The sequence below is a fragment of the Macaca thibetana genome, chromosome 8 (assembly GCF_024542745.1).
Source record: "Macaca thibetana thibetana isolate TM-01 chromosome 8, ASM2454274v1, whole genome shotgun sequence".
NCBI classification, from domain to species: Eukaryota; Metazoa; Chordata; class Mammalia; order Primates; family Cercopithecidae; genus Macaca; species Macaca thibetana.
The window spans coordinates 120208720-120224505 of NC_065585.1; the positions used below are offsets into that span (position 1 = coordinate 120208720).

At 52.2% G+C, this 15786-nt stretch overlaps 1 protein-coding gene across 1 annotated transcript in view; it reads left to right on the forward strand.

The window, feature by feature from the left end:
- Positions 1 to 15786, forward strand: part of LOXL2 (lysyl oxidase like 2) — a 99576-nt gene that overhangs the window by 51178 nt on the left and 32612 nt on the right. The window contains exons 4-5 of the mRNA XM_050801394.1: positions 5870 to 6081; positions 13428 to 13650. Coding sequence (XP_050657351.1) covers positions 5870 to 6081; positions 13428 to 13650 — 435 coding nt within the window. The remainder of the gene's footprint in view (positions 1 to 5869; positions 6082 to 13427; positions 13651 to 15786) is intronic.

The following is a 15786-nucleotide window of genomic DNA, read 5'->3' on the forward strand; positions in this document are numbered from 1 at the left end:
GAATAGTGCTGCAATAAACATATGTGTGCATGTGTCTTTATAGTAGCATGATTTATAATCCTTTGGGAATACACGCAGTAATGGGATTGCTGGTGCCCAGCTAATTTTTTAACTTTTTTATTTTACAAATGAGGTCTCATTCTGTTGCCTAGGCTGGTCTTGGACTTCTGGCCTCAAGCCATCCTCCTGCCTCAGCTTCTCAAAGCATGAGGATGATAGGTGTGAGCCACCACACCCAGCCTGTTTTGTTTTTATTATTTATTTATTTATATTTTTTTGAAACGGAGTCTTGGTCTTTCGCCCAGGCTGGAGTGCAGTGGCGCAATCTCAGCTCACTGCCAACTCCGCCTCCCGGGTTTAAGTGATTCTTCTGCCTCAGCCTCCCAAGTAGCTGGGATTACAGATGCCCAGCTAATTTTTTTTTTTTTTTGTATTTTTAGTAGAGATGAGGTTTCACCATGTTGGTCAGACTGGTCCTGACCTCAAATGATCCATTCACCTCGGCCTCCCAAAGTACTGGGATCACAGGCGTGAGCCACCATGCCCCATCTATTTATTTATTTTTGAGATAGAGTCTTGCTCAACTGAGTCACCTCAGCTGGGAGTATAGTGGCACAATCTGGGCTCACTGCAACCCCCACCTCCCGAATTCAAGTGATTCTCCTGCCTCAGCCTCCTGAGTTGCTGGGATTACAGGCATGCACCACCATGACCGGCTATTTTTTGTGTTGTTTGTTTGTTTGTTTGTTTTAGTAGAGATGGGGTCTCACCATGTTGCCCAGGCTGGTCTTGAACTCCTGATCTCCAGTGATCTGCTCACCTCAGCCTCCCAAAGTGCTGGGATTAGAGGTTTGTGAGTCACCACGCCCGGCCCTGTTTTGTTTTTAGATAGCCAAAGTAAGAAAGCTGCAGGCTCTGAGAGGAAGATGCAGGAACTTGCTGGTGGTTGTGGCAGGCTGCATGCGAGGTGAGTTAGAGGCTGGCTAGAGTTGACACTCATGCATTCTCGTTGAGATGTTGGCATGATGTTATGTCTTCCCAGCATTATCCTCCCACCCCTCCTCACCCCCAGGATGAGCTCTCAGGTCAGAAAGCCTGGGCTGATATTAAATTATGACTTCTAGAACAGAGGGAAGGAGAATGACTGCTGAGCTAAGACCCAGCCTTGCCAACGTGCCTAGTGCTGAGAGTTTAGGGCAACTGTGACGTGGATTCACGTAGTCTGGCTTGCTTGACTTGCTTCTCCTTGTACCTTTCCCTGATGCAACTTCCAGCTAGACTTTCAAAATGGGTGACTTTTCCTCACTGGCGACAGACCCAGACTATCGCATCCTGGAATTGGCAAGTCATTAACAGATGCTGCAAATGTTAAATGTCATTCAGGCATAAACATGAGAGTCAGAGCCCAGAGCTCTCTTCCTCTCCAGCTGAAGTGACAAGTCCCTTGCCTGGCTGTGCCTTGGGTTTCCCTTCTGGGAGCGGATGCAAATCACTCCCAGAGCCTCAGGCCCTGCTGGAGGATGTGATAAGCTCTGAGGACCACACTTCCCGGAGTGTCTGTGTGTCTCTTGGAGGGAAGCTTTCTGGAGGCCTGGGTGTACTGTTGTCTCTGGCAAGAGGGACAGCATCAGCTTTTAGCTTGAATTTTAATATGTGCAGGGTGCTTGACCGGCTTCTGGCATTTGGAGCTGAATTTTAAACTAGCAAGTCTAGAGTGCCTTTCATTTAAAACAAGAAAAAAAAAAGTGTATATATTTTAATATTTCAAACTTTCTCTTCACTTTTGGGACTGAACTCCTGGGGCAAAAAATATCCTAACACTTGTGGTCATGGAAGGGATTCCACAGCAGTGAAGTGTGTGTGTGTGTTTTCTGAGACGTCTAACTAAGTCTCTGTGAGCTGGTTAGCTAGTGTGAGCATCGAATGTGTGCCCCAGAGGGTTTTCCTGCCTCCGCCCGCTGGCCTGAAGACAAGAATGCCGGGAGCCCAGCTCTCCCCTCACGTACACAATCCAGTCTGACTCACTGCCCCTCGACATGGGGCACTGGGCTTGCAATGTGCACAGCACCAGCCCCCTTCCGCTGGTTGAAGGGGACACCCAGAATTCTGGGCCCCGGGCCCTGCCCTGGGTGAGTCACTCTCAGTACCAACCAATGTATTGGACACAGGCATGAGATGAGGACTGCTCAGAGACCAGTGGTCATTATGAGCCTGGAGCACAGGTTTGGAGTCAGAACTCGATTTGCATACTTGTTTACCTACTTCTTGGCTGTGTGAACTTGGGTAACTTCCAAAAGCTTGCGAAGATTTATCATGTTTTTACCTCTAAACGGGTGGACCATGAACCATCTTGAAAGCTGCCATGGGGATTAAATAATGGAGTGGATGTAAAGTTTTCTGAATGAAACCTAGCCTGCAATTAATTGGTATTTAATAAATGATGCCCATAGCTGTCATTATTCAAAGCTGCTGGGCTTGGGGTGTAAGGAGGAAGCCCAGCAAGGCCCAGGGAGGGCAGAGACTGCGTTTTGTTAAATGAATGAATGAATAAGATGGATTTGCGCCTTAAAGAGTGGGAAGGCTTTGGTTCTTTGGAGGGAGAAGAAGAGAAGATGTTCCAGTTTGAAGGAATGAATGCGAAGCATATCCTGACTGTTTTCCTAAGGCCTTGCAAGGAACAAGATCCTTTCAGAATTTCCTCCTCCACAACACACACAAATAGATGCATACTTTATACATTCAGAGACCCATGTGTCATAGACACATACAGAGAATACACGGAGACCCACATGACACACAGGCACACACACACACAACCCTGTCATGCATACATCATCATGCACACAGACACAATCCCAGAGACACACAATCCCAGAGAGACACACACACACACATATGCAGGGGCTTATATGACACATGGACATACAGACACTCAGAAACACACCATCATGCGTATACCACCGTGCACACACACAGACCTAGAGATACACACCACACACACACAGACCATCAAGCACATATCACCATGCACGCACACACACACACACACATACACACACAGAGAGAGAGATTCATAAACTCATATGCAGTGAGTCGGTGGAAGAATGAGGATGATGACCCCTGGTGCTAGCTCTTTCTCTTCTCCAGGTTGCATTGCCTTCATCGTAGAGCCCCCGAGGCTCTTCCCACCAGCCATATTCAGTGGAGGAACCTGTCCTGCATCATCGCAGGAACGAGTGCAAGCTCCCTTGGCGTTTGGGTTGGTGTATGCTGGCCTCAGGCCCACATAACTCTTTCCAGTGGGGTCTACTGAGCTCCTCCAGCTGGACCTTCTTCCTCCTCCTGTGGAGGCCAGGTGCTGGGGGTCACATCTTCCCTGCAGCGAGCCGGCACTGCTGCCCAATGCAGGGGAGAGGATCTGTGAACTGAAGGTCAGCCCGGGCCACCTGCCCCGTGAAGCACAGGCCTGATGCTAGGCAGTAACTTTCCTTCTGGGCATGACAGTTACACACTGGAATTCCAGCCCGGCCTCCTGAGGTGGGAAGAGACAGAAGAGGGCCGGCTCGTGGGCTGGGTTTAGACCTCAGGCCCTTTCTTGGCTCGCCCCTGTCCACGTGTCTTGGTGGCACGGGTCCTGCGGCCTGAATGAGGCTGTAAAGCATCCAGCATCCAGACTGGAAGGCATAATCCTGCCGCTGGCAGCATTCCTTCTGCTGTGGTGGAAAGGAAAGGGAGCCAAGTGCCATCACTCCAGGCCCACGTACTTTCCACCGCCTTTCAGGACCTGAGAGCGTGGCCTGGCTGTAGACCCTGAAGGCTGTGGCAAGGAGACCTGAATCCCTGGGCACCCAAAGAATGGTTTGTTCAAACTCGTGGTTCATTTGCATCTCGGCTGGACAGGGCTGGGGCAGTTGGGGTGCTGGGTTCCTCCTGCCTTCCAGCCCCGCTTGGACCAGCCCCAACTCCCAGTCCCTGACCCACTCACAGTGTGTGTGTCTTCCCCTGCACCTCGGGGTGGCCCTGGGGAGGGAACTGGAGTCAGCTGGTATTCTCATCTGTAAGATGGGGATGGTAATAGCTATCAACCACCTCATTACAGCATGCGAGGTTAAGTACGAGAACGCAAGGAAGGCACTTCACATAGGGCTGGGCACCTGGCGTGTGCTTTGCGGTAGCTGTTGCTATTATATGCTGCAATTCGTGGTGTTTGCTGATCCATGTGAAGCTGGGAACAGTGAGGGGGCTGGAGGCATAGGTGGAATCAGTCTTGAATGGCTGAGAGCATTTGCTCAATATTAGGGTATTACATAGACAAAGAGGAGCTAGCCAAGGGACAAGGTTAGATCTGTGTTTTAGAAAGAGCCAGCTGCAGTGCCTCATACCTGTAATTCCAGCACTTCGGGAGGCTGAGGTAGGAGGATGCCTTGAGGCCCGGAGTTCGAAACTAGCTTAGGCAACATAGTGAGACCTCGTCTCTGAAATATATTTTTAAATTAGTTGGGCATGGTGATTCACACCTGTACTCCCAGCTACTTGGGAGACTGAAACAGGAGGATTGCTTGAGCCCAGGATATGGAAACGGCAGTGAGCCCTGATCACACCACTGCACTCCAGCCTGGGCAACAGAGTGAGACCCTGCCTCAAAAAAGATTAAGAATGAATCAATTAAAAGAAAAAAGAGGCTCTTTGGTGAGTGGCCCTGTGGCAGACAGATGGAGGCAGGGACTCAGTCAGGGACTGTTGGAAGAGCTGGTGATGGCTGGCGGTGACTGATTCGGGAGGGAGCTTCCATAGAATTTGGAGCCTGTTATGGCATGTCTTGGAAAGGCATTAAAAAGTGCCACTGTAACTCCAGGGAACCTCTGCTCCTCTCATCCAGCTTAGCCTCTTGAGGCCCCCTCTCCTCCACATCCCCGGGAGGTCTAGGTGGTACAGGGACATTCCAGCTCCACGTCGAGGGAGGTGGAGCGCCCATGTGGCAGGCAGCCAGGCGCCTTCCTCCCGCCCATGCCCCTCCAGCCCTCCTCTACTTCCTCCCAAAGAGCCCTGCCAATCAATTTTTCCAACCCTGACCCCAGCCCCTGTCCTTTACTCCACAGATAGATGGATGGGGTGGGTATGGGAAGGGAACCTCAAAGTGTTTGCAGTCTCTCCTTTCCTTGCTGCAGCCAAATAGTTGTCCCCAATCCTACCTCCCTGATCCCTGCCGGCAGGTGTGGGTCTCTGCACACAGCACACTCAACGCCAGGAATCTCTGCTTCCTTTCTCTCTAAGCCCTGACCCTTCTCTCAGGCCTCTCTAAGGATTTTTGAACAGAGGAATGCCCACCCCTGGGGTATACGGTAGTCTGCAGGGTGGCACCACCAGCTTCAGGACATCTGGGGCTCCTCTATCTGAAACTCAAGTTTTACTGAAAGATGAATCAGGGAGACACACACAGACACACTCACAGGCACATACACAGGTACTTTGGAGTGAAATGCAAAATCCACATTCAAAGAACACTTTCTCTCCCATGCATTTATTTCGAGGCCTGTGCAGGAGGAGTCCGCTGCCCTTTGCTCTCCAAGATCTTAGGTTTGGATGTGGGAGAAGCCCATGGGCTCTCCGAGTCTTCTCTGACTGTTCCAGGTCACCCCACTCCCTGTTGGGTCCTGGCAGCCTCACTACCTCCCATGCATAGCGCTTTCTAACTGCAGCTTGGGCCATGTGCCCCTCGGAGGTGCCCAGAGCTGACTGCGGGGCCCAAGGGCACAGGCAGGCCGGCAGCAGGCCTGGCCGGTAATCGCTAAAGAAGGACTGGTTGCCTGGTGTGTCTGCAGGCAGGCCAGAAGGGTAACCCTCTCCTTCCACACCTCCTTCTTCCCAGAACCTGAATATCCAGGTGGAGGACATTCGGATTCGAGCCATCCTCTCGGCCTACCGCAAGCGCACCCCGGTGACGGAGGGCTACGTGGAGGTGAAGGAGGGCAAGACCTGGAAGCAGATCTGTGACAAGCACTGGACGGCCAAGAATTCCCGCGTGGTCTGCGGCATGTTCGGCTTCCCTGGGGAGAGGACATACAACACCAAAGTGTACAAGTAAGAGGACTGCACCACACAGGTGGTTTTGAGGGTATCTGCCCTGCCTACCTGGTTAAAAGAGTCCACCCTGGCGGTGGCCTTTCCTTGGCCAGGCATGGCCAGGCCAGCTAGTATACCTGCAGGCAACCTGCATAGAGCTCCTGGGCCGGGCCAGGCAGCAAGTTCAAGGGCGCCCCGTGGCATCCTTACCCTTGAGGAACTCACACGTCTATAGGAGATAGACCGTAATCCCTAGAGTAGCCTGAGGGAAGGCATATTGCAGCAGTGAGGTGCAAGGTATCCCCAGTCCAGATAACCCCAGCTCGGGGTGCTGCCGGCCAGCTCAGGGACTGCATGAGCTAAGCTAGGACAATACCCTGGCCAGGCTGGGCAGAGACAACACCAACTTAAGAAGAAATGTTTACTTGCCCTCGGCAAATGATTCTTCTGAGAAATCTGGAAATTGCAGCAGGTAGTTGAGAAACTAATCAATGCAGCTCACTTCATCCAATCCCAGTTAAATCTGACAATGCTGTGATGGTCTCTAAGGTTAATATTTCCCAGTAGGGGAAAGAAGTAGACAGGGACAGAACCTGGAGTCGTTTGACTTAGGGGTGTCCAATGGAAGTATTCCAGCACCCCAACAAGCTGATGGCTGCATATACTTGGGATACCTGATTGGTCATGGGGTCTTCCTCCCTCCTCTTAATAATGATAGAAATAGTAGCGTCTCTTTACTAAGGGCTTAACAGTGTTCCAGGCACTATTCTCAGTCATTTAATCCTCACAACACCACTGGGAAATAGGAGTCTGTTTTAGAGTTGAGTAAACTGGAGAAAGGCGATAGAACCAGGAAGGGGCAGATCCTGGCCTCTGGAGGTCCCCTGTGTCCAGCTGTAGGGTCCACACTCCTAGAGAGCGCAGACTCTCAGCACTGTCTCTTTCCTTCCAAATCAGAGGAAGAAAAGAATGGCTTCTGTGTCAGGAGACCTGGCTTGAAGCCCCAGCTCTACTCACCAGCTCCCTGGGGTCTGGGCAGACCACATATCCCTCCCTGACCCTGGCCCAGCCCTGCTTGGATGGGGTGGGCCATACTTTGGTCCCAGCCCCCAGCCCCCTGTGTGGGTGAATGAGTGCGGCCGCAGAGCTGCCCAGTTGGGTAAGCACACAACACCCCAGGGTGACCACCATGGTGATCCCAGTCCCCAGACATGGCCCAGACCTTCCTGTTGGCACCAGGAGTCGCCATCCTCTGAATACTTTGGAGAACTCCCACCTGACTCCTTCCTTGGTGACACCTTCTCAGCTTTTCTAACCAGTTGGAGCCAAGAAAAGCAAACCCCCTCCCTGGCAGGCTTCCTACCTGGCTGGCCCTACCAGTGCCCCCAGCCTGGCGCAGTTCTGAGCTGGACAGCACGCGCCTCATTCAGATGATGTTTGGAAGCCATCTCCCAACTGTGGCCAGTCCGGAGTCCTTCTCGGCTTTTGAGGAGTTGATCTCAGGCCAGTTTCAGCAGCTGGGCCCTGGGTAATCCTGTTACGTGCTGGATTGGAACCCCCTCCCTGCCCCTCCCACCCTCGCGTCTGTGGCTTTGCCTTTTCAAGGACGGGGAGGACAAGGCTTCCAAGGCTGAGAGCGATCCAAGGAGCGGGTGGTGGGTGGTGCTGTCTGCAGGATGGGAGATGAAGAACAGAAGCTGCTGGAAACCAACCCCTCCTGCAGCCTTCTAGTTGGAGAGATGGGGCGGCCTTCCTAGCGGAGGAGTGGGAGGGGAAGCACGACCTTCTCAGCTTGTCCCTGTCATTTTGTGTTCGTGTCTGGGAGTCAGTTGACAGTTAGGCCTACATGTGCCCCAAAGAGAAAGGTGCTGGGAAGACTCTGTGTGCCTCGGTGGGCTGTCGGGGCTAAACTGCCAGCAAAACTAGGACTCCTAGGGAATTGTAAGGCTCAGAGACCACTGGCCTAAGCCCTGGATCTGCATGGAAGAGGCCTGAAGGGCAGTGGACTCAGGGTGTCACAGCCCACACCTAGCAGAGCCTGCAGGACAGCCCAGCTCTCTAGGGAGAGCACCACCCAGCAGTCTCCACCTGCTGGCCCCGTTGCAGCTCCTATTCTCCCTGGGGTAGGGCCAGCTCAGAAGCACTGGCCAGTCTGAGGGCTGGGGCACAACTGGCCTGGGGCTAGGGATATCAGTGGGCCCTGCTCAGAGGCTGAGGACTGCAGAGGTCTGGAGGCCAGACTGAGGACCACTCCCCTGCCTGGCACTTGAAGCGGTGGCTTCCGGTTGCGTCTTTCCTGTGTCCCTTTCCCTCTTCCTACAGTTTGTGGCTGCTGTTGCTAGCAGCACACCTCTGAGGCCCAGGAAGGGACCCCTTCCCTCCCGCCATGCAGCACTGCCCACTCTATGCAGGAAATTATTTTCAAAGTAATTCTCGGTCTGGGGTGGAGTTAGTAATCTCCATGTATCCACCAAGGTCCCTGAAGGACCTTATAGCCTCAGAAACTCACCTGCTTAACCCCTGAGGGCCCCCCACCTTGGGCCCCCTGCCCCCCTGCTGCCTTACTGGACTGGCTCCCTCTGTGAACCTGCTGGGCTGGTGGCCACTCGGAAGCCTTAGAGCTGCCCCCGGCCTCCAACTGCAGCTCTTCCTCAGCACCTCTGCTTCCCCCAGTGATAACGGTTTGGCTGTGTCCCCACCCACATCTCATCTCGAACTGTAGCTCCCATAACCCCACATGTCGTGGGAGGGACCCAGTGGGAGGTAACTGAATCATGGGACTGGGTTTTTCCCATGCTGTTCTCATGATGGTGAATGAGTCTCATGAGACCTGATGGTTTTATAAAGGCCAGTTCCCCTGCACACACGCTCTTGCCTGCTGTCATGTAAGACGTGCCTTTGCTCCTCCTCCACCTTCCGCCGTGATTGTGAGGCCTCCCCAGCCATGTGGAACTGTTGAGTTTTTTGAACCTCTTTCCTTTATACATTACCCAGGCTCAGGTATGTCCTTATTAGTAGCATGAGAATGGACTAATACCCCCCAGTTACCTGCACACACCCCAGAGGCCTCTGCAGCCACAGGTAGAGTCAGGGGCTCCTCACCAAGGGCTGCTCTCCGATTGGCTTGGCCATGGCACTGACTTCCACGTCGGGCTGGGGTGCAATGCATGTACCTTGAAGCTAATGAAGCTTAAACTTCAGGCCCCCATTCCTGGTGCCGGGAGGGAGCATTGTGTAGTCATGATTTTGTTCTCCCGAAAGTAGGATCTCAATACTGACATCATTTAATTGAAATGAGCTCTCTAAGCAGAGATTCTGCATTTAATGTTGCAGCTCAGAAAGTTAGAAAGGCCTCCAGCAGTTTGCTTGGTGGATCGACTGAAATGTGGACCAAAGTGTGGCCCACAGTGAGTAAGCAGAAATGCTGACCCTGCCTCTGTTGTGTGTAGAAGACAGAATTCAAAAGCTTAGGGAGGTTGAATGTTAGAATGGATCTTACCTTTAAGACCTCCTCACCCACACTGTCCTGAAGACACGCCTTTCACCTTGACGGTGAAAAGTAAATATATGAAAGGAGCCCCAGCCTCCTTGAGGAGCTGTGATCATTCTTCTCTGAAGGCCAGGACTCACAGCAGGAACAGCAGCCACTGAACCAGTGACCTGAATGCGATGGGAGTAATTGGCTTCAGGGTGGCAGGGGTCCCGTGGCTGTAGTACTACCAAAGGAGGACATGCTGACCTTATTGGACAGTGGAGTCAAAGCAGCGATCAGTCTGACTGCTGCACACCTGTGGTGTTGGCTGGTTGATCATGGTGTTCCTCGAAGTGAAATAGACAGGAAGCCTACTAAGTTCGTACTTAATAATCTGCATAAGCAGAAAAGTTCTAGGCCAAGCAAACAAAAGTCTATCCCGAATCATAAAAGCAGAGTCATGACCCCTCAATCCATTCCCATACTTGAGCCAGTTTTACCAGTTCTTGGATGAGGGAAAGGCTGGGTACCCTCAAGGAAGCACCCTGGTACCCTGCCAGAAATTTATACTGTATTCTTTCTCCCACTTCTCCAAAGGCACCTTTCACCAGGATGAGCATGCATTGGAGAAAAGGAAATAATCAGATCTTTCGGACTACTAGCCACTGGTTCTGAGCTTACACTAATTCTAAGAGACTGAGAACATCAAAGTGGGGGCTTATGGGGTTTTAGCTTAAGTCCATCTCAAATCCATCCTGTGCTATTTCCCCACTTCCAGAAAGCATCATGGAAATAGTTGTACTCAGCAGCTGGCAGGATCCCACATCTGCCTTCACTCTAGGTCAGGGGAGCGCCGGTGGGTAGGACTCTTGGTTGAATCAGTCCAGCTCCGTGTTCTTCCTACAGCCCAGCTATTGGCCTAGCTGCCTCTTTCACAGGCAGGCTTCCCGCTCCACTCCACCCAAGGCTGCCTCACTCACTCCAGTCACTCCTCCAGTCTCCAGGCCTGGAGCCGGGTGGGCTGTCCACCACCCGCCGAGGGCCTCCATCTGCAGCTCAGAAGCCTGTCCCCAGTGAAACACTGGGATGGAGGAGGGGAGAGGCGCCTCGGCAAGGCCTGAATGTGCTAGAGGGTCTGCAGCACATTCCTGGGGGCTGATGTCAGAGGGATCTGGGCTGCTGGGGACAGTTGTTTGCTGTGGGCTCTGCATTGTCCAGTTAGAACGCAGGACATCTGTTCCTGGAGAGGGTGGCGCTGACTGATGGCCAGAAGCAGAGGGGTTTTCCTGAGCCAAGGCAGGCGGTGAGGTCTGACCAATCCCCGAGCAGCTGGTGTTCCCCCCGAGTATCTTCTCCCGCCCCTTGTGGGGGCGTCATGGAACATGCTGTAGGCTTCCAAGTGCAGGGGCCTTGCAGGAAGTGTGTCGGGAGGGCAGTGGTTCCTGGAATTATTAATAGCCCTCCTGAGCAGTTCTCTGCTCTGGGCTGCCGCTGTGGTGAGCACGCACCCTGGATTTGCCAGGGTAGTGGATAGTCCTCGGCAAGATTCCGTGTCATTGCATTCACAGGCACACTAGAATTCTAACAAGTCTCAGATTTGGGTTAAGGAGAGATGATAACTGTGTCTGTAGGATTTGCCCTTCCTCTGTCTTCACACTCCATTCACACTGAGATAAAGGAGGTACTTCCAGGACTGCTGGACCAGCAGGGATGGGATCTCGCCTCTGCCCTGTCTTGGGGTCAGCCTGCCCAGCGAGTCCCCTCTGCTGGCTCCTTCTGGCGTCTCACTGGGTCGTGCCATGCAGGGACAAGCACATGGGCCCTGAAAAGCTGGGTTGGCATGAGCAGGCAGCAGGGCCTTCCTGGACCTCCTTTGTTTCGAATTCCACCATCATTCAGGGCCCAATTTAAAGTCTTCTCTTCCGTAAAGTCGTCTCTCATCACTCCAACCACGGAATCCCTCCCTCCTCTCACTCTTCTTTTTCTTTTTTTCTTTAACCAAATACAATTTTATTTATTTACTTATTTATTTCACAAACTCTTATGTAGCCCTTCCTACGTCTGGGCACTATTTTAAGTGACAAGTATTAACGAATTTAAACTGTCACCACAGGCCAGGCGCAGTGGCACATGCCTATAATCCCAGCACTTTGGGAGACAGAGGTGGGTAGATCACCTGTGGTCAGGAGTTCGAGACCACCCTGGTCCCAGAAGACCTCAACCTCTCCAGAGTGCTAGCCTCTTCTTAAAGGGCCAGAGTCATGGGAACCCAGATGGGGTGAAGGGGTCTCCTGCCAAGGCCTCCTTACAATGATATGACTTTGCAGACATTTGGACACTACCTCCAAATACAGATTTATGGCCCGGCGTGGTGGCTCATGCCTATAATTCCCAATACTTTGGGAGGCCGAGGGAGGCAGATTACCTGAGGTTAGGAGTTCGAGACCAGCCTGGCCAACACAGTGAAACCCCGTCTCTACTAAAAATACAAAATTAGGCGGTGTGGTGGCAGGTACCTATAATCCCAGTTACGCGGGAGGCTGAAGCAGGAGAATTGCTTGAACCTGGGAGGCGGAGGTTGCAGTGAGCCGAGATCGCGCCAAAGCACTTGAGCCTGGGCGACAGAGTGAGACTCCATCTCAAAAAAAAAAACAACAAACAAATAAATAAACAAACTATCATAACAATCTAGTGAAGTAGATACTATTACTACTTCTGATTTTGGACATGAGAAACTGAGGTACAGTATCCTTTTGTTAGCCAATCTATTACTTATCAGTTGGTTACTGTTTCAGAAAAACAAAAAAACAGAAAACAAAAAACACTGAATTACCTGCATCCATATTCTGCCTTAAAAAAAAAAAAAAAAAGAAACATACAAAGGAACACTTTGCCTGTGCTAGCAATACAGGCTAAGGGCTTCCCTAGGATATGGTACAGAGACAACCTCAACCTCACTCATCTTCCTGGGTGCAGGAAGCAGCAGTTTTGTTCCATTATAATTTCTACTGCTAGGCAGATTGTACTTTGATTCAGCAGATGGAGTAATTTAAGACTGTTTTCATTGCTTCTCATTGGAAATACAAATTTAATCTTGTATATCACTGGGAGAGTTTAGCAATCAGCTTGTACTGCTCATTGACAAAGAAAAATAAAGCTAAAGAATGACAACAGGCAGGCCGGGCGCATTGGCCCACGCCTATAATCCCAGCACTTTGGGAGGCCGAGGCAGGCAGATCACTTGACATCAGGAGTTTGAGACCATCCTGGCCAACATGGCGAAACCCCGTCTCTATTAAAAATACAAAAATTAGCTTGGCATGGTGGTGGGTACCTGTAGTCCCAGCTACTCAGGAGGCTGAGGCATGAGAATTGCTTGAACCTGGGAGGCGGAGGTTGCAGTGATTACACCACTGCACTTCTGCCTGGGGGGATAGAGACTGTGTCTCAAAAAAAAAGAATGACAGCAAATTATGTTGGAATTATCTGAAGAGTTAGGGTAAACAAATGGTTTACCTTAGACTGTGAGGGGTTTTCTAGGACCAGGGATCTCACCTGTTTTAAATACCTTTGTGCATTCTGTATTCTTGGGCTTCATTATTATTATTACTTCACTACGTTGAGTGAGTCCTTTCTTTCCTAGAATGAAAGCTGCCTGAGGGCAGGAGGCCTTGTCCACACTCTGGGTCCTGTCCCCCAGTGCCCAGTGTGGCGCCTGGCGTTAGGAGGTGCTCAGTGAATGCTGGCTGAATGGACTGAGCTAGGACCCCTCTGTGAAGCAGGGCTGAGCTCCAGGAGCAGGGCCCAGTCTCTCTTGTTCTGCCTCGTTGCAGAAGGAATCAGGATAGGTGTCATGATGCCCTGATCACCTGTCCCCTCCCACCGTCTGCAGAATGTTTGCCTCACGGAGGAAACAGCGCTACTGGCCATTCTCCATGGACTGCACCGGCACAGAGGCCCACATCTCCAGCTGCAAGCTGGGCCCCCAGGTGTCACTGGACCCCATGAAGAATGTCACCTGTGAGAATGGGCTGCCGGCCGTGGTGAGTTGTGTGCCTGGGCAGGTCTTCAGCCCTGACGGACCCTCGAGATTCCGGAAAGCCTACAAGCCAGAGGTGAGGACAGGGCACGAGGTGTGGCCACTTGGCACCTGAAGGGGATGGGAGGGTGTTGAGGGAGTAGGCAGGATCCCCCAGGAGAGTGAGGAAGGGTGGCCTCAGCTGAGATCACCATCATGGCTGCTTTACTCTGAGACCTGAGCGCCCTCTGCAGAGAAGGACCATCTGGGGGAGAAGACTACCCTAGCATCAGTTGCCATAGGCTGTGCGCTGTCTGCTTACCCAGCAGGAACAGATGATGAAGGGTGTGCAACAGGGACCTGGTGCCCCTGCACAGTTCCCAAAGGAGAACTGGAAATGTGACCCAACTCTGAAAAGTACACGCAGCCAACGACACATTTTCAAGCATGTTTGGTTTATTTTGCAACAGAAAGGATAACAATTTTAAAAAGCTCCCACCAAGGTAGAAAATCTGCCATTATCCTAAGTCATCCATACATTAGTCACATTATACTTATGTGAAACAGCACGTGTATGTGTATGAGTGTGTATTATGAGTGTGTGGGGGTGTGTGAGTGTGGGGGGTGTGTATGAGTGTGTGTATGAGTGTGCGGGGGTATGTATGTGTGGGGGTGTATGAGTGTGTGGGGGGGTGTGGGCGTGTGAGTGTGTGGGGGTATATATGAGTGTGTGTGGGGGTGTGAGTGGGGGGTGTGTGTATGTGGGGGTATGTGTGTGTGTGGGTGTGGGGGGTTTGGGAGTGTGTGGGGGTGAGTGTGTGGGGCTGTGTGTGGGTGTGTGGGTGGGGGTGTGGGGATGTGTGTGGGGGGGTGTGGGTGTGTGTGGTGGATGTGTGTGAGGGTGTGGGTGTGTGTGTGTGGGTATGAGTGTGTGTGGGGAGGTGTGTGTGTGGGGAGGTGTGTGTGGGGGGTGTGTGAGTGTGTGGGGTGTGTGTGCAGCTGTGTGTGTGGGGGGCTGTGAGTGGGGGGGTGTGTGTGGGAGGGTGTATGTGGGGGGCTGTGTGTGTGGGAGTGTGTGTGTGGGGGGGTGTGGGGGGGTATGTGAGTGTGGGGCTGTGTGCGGAGGTGTGTGTGTGGGGGGTGTGGTGTGTGTGTCGGTGTGTGTAGGGCTGTGTATGGGGGGGTGAGTGTGTGGGGGTATGTGAGTGTGGGACTGTGTGGGGGTGTGTGTGTAGGGGTGTGAGTGTGTGGGGTTGTGTGTGTGGGGTGTGTGTGTGGGGGGGGAGGTGTGTGAGTGTGTGGGGGGTGTGTGAGTGTGTGGGGCTGTGTGTGTGTGGGGTGTGTGTGTGGGGGGTGTGTGTGTGTCGGGGTGTGTGAGTGTGGGGCTGTGTGTGTGGGGGGATGTGTGAGTGTGTGTGGGGGTGTGTGTGTGGGGGGTGTGGGGGGGTGTGTGTGTATGGGGGTGTGTGTGAGTGTGTGGGCGTGTGTGAATGTGTGGAACCATGTGTGAGTGTATTCCTAAAATGTAGATGAACATCTTCCCATATAAAGTAACAGCCCCATTTCAATGGGCCGATTTCTTTTTTTTTTTTTTTTTTTTTGAGACAGAGTTTCACTCTTGTTGCCAGGCTGGAGTGCAATGGCATGATCTCTGCTCACTGCAACCTCTGGCTCCTGGATTCACGCAATTCTCCTGCCTCGGCCTCCCAAGTAGCTGGAATTATAGGCACCCGCCACCATGCCTTGCTAATGTTTGTATTTTTAGTAGAGACGGGGTTTCACCATGTTTGCCAGGCTGGTCTTGAACTCCTGACCTCAGATGGCCCACCCGCCTTGGCCTCCCAAAGTGCTAGGATCACAGACATGAGCCACCATGCCTGGCCTAACGGGCCGATTTTCTAGAACAAGTAAAGTACCCCAACCATGGTAGGCTTGACCCAGCCTCTGAAAAAGAGCAGGTGCCCTATCTGTCTCTTCTTGATTCGCTTTTCTTTCTCCTCCTCTTCCTTCTTCCTGTATCCATCAAAGGGTCTCTGTGATTTCTGTGTTCAGGAAACAGCTACTATCTGGTGAGTGGGTGGGAACAGCAACTGGGAAGAGGAGAGGGAGGGATAGGAGAAGTGACTGATCATTTCTCAGGGGCTGGTTCCCTGTGCCAGGTAAAACCCCAGTACTTAGTGCACTGTGTGCTGACTCAGCATGAGTAGACGAGACAGCATCTGATTAGCGTGAT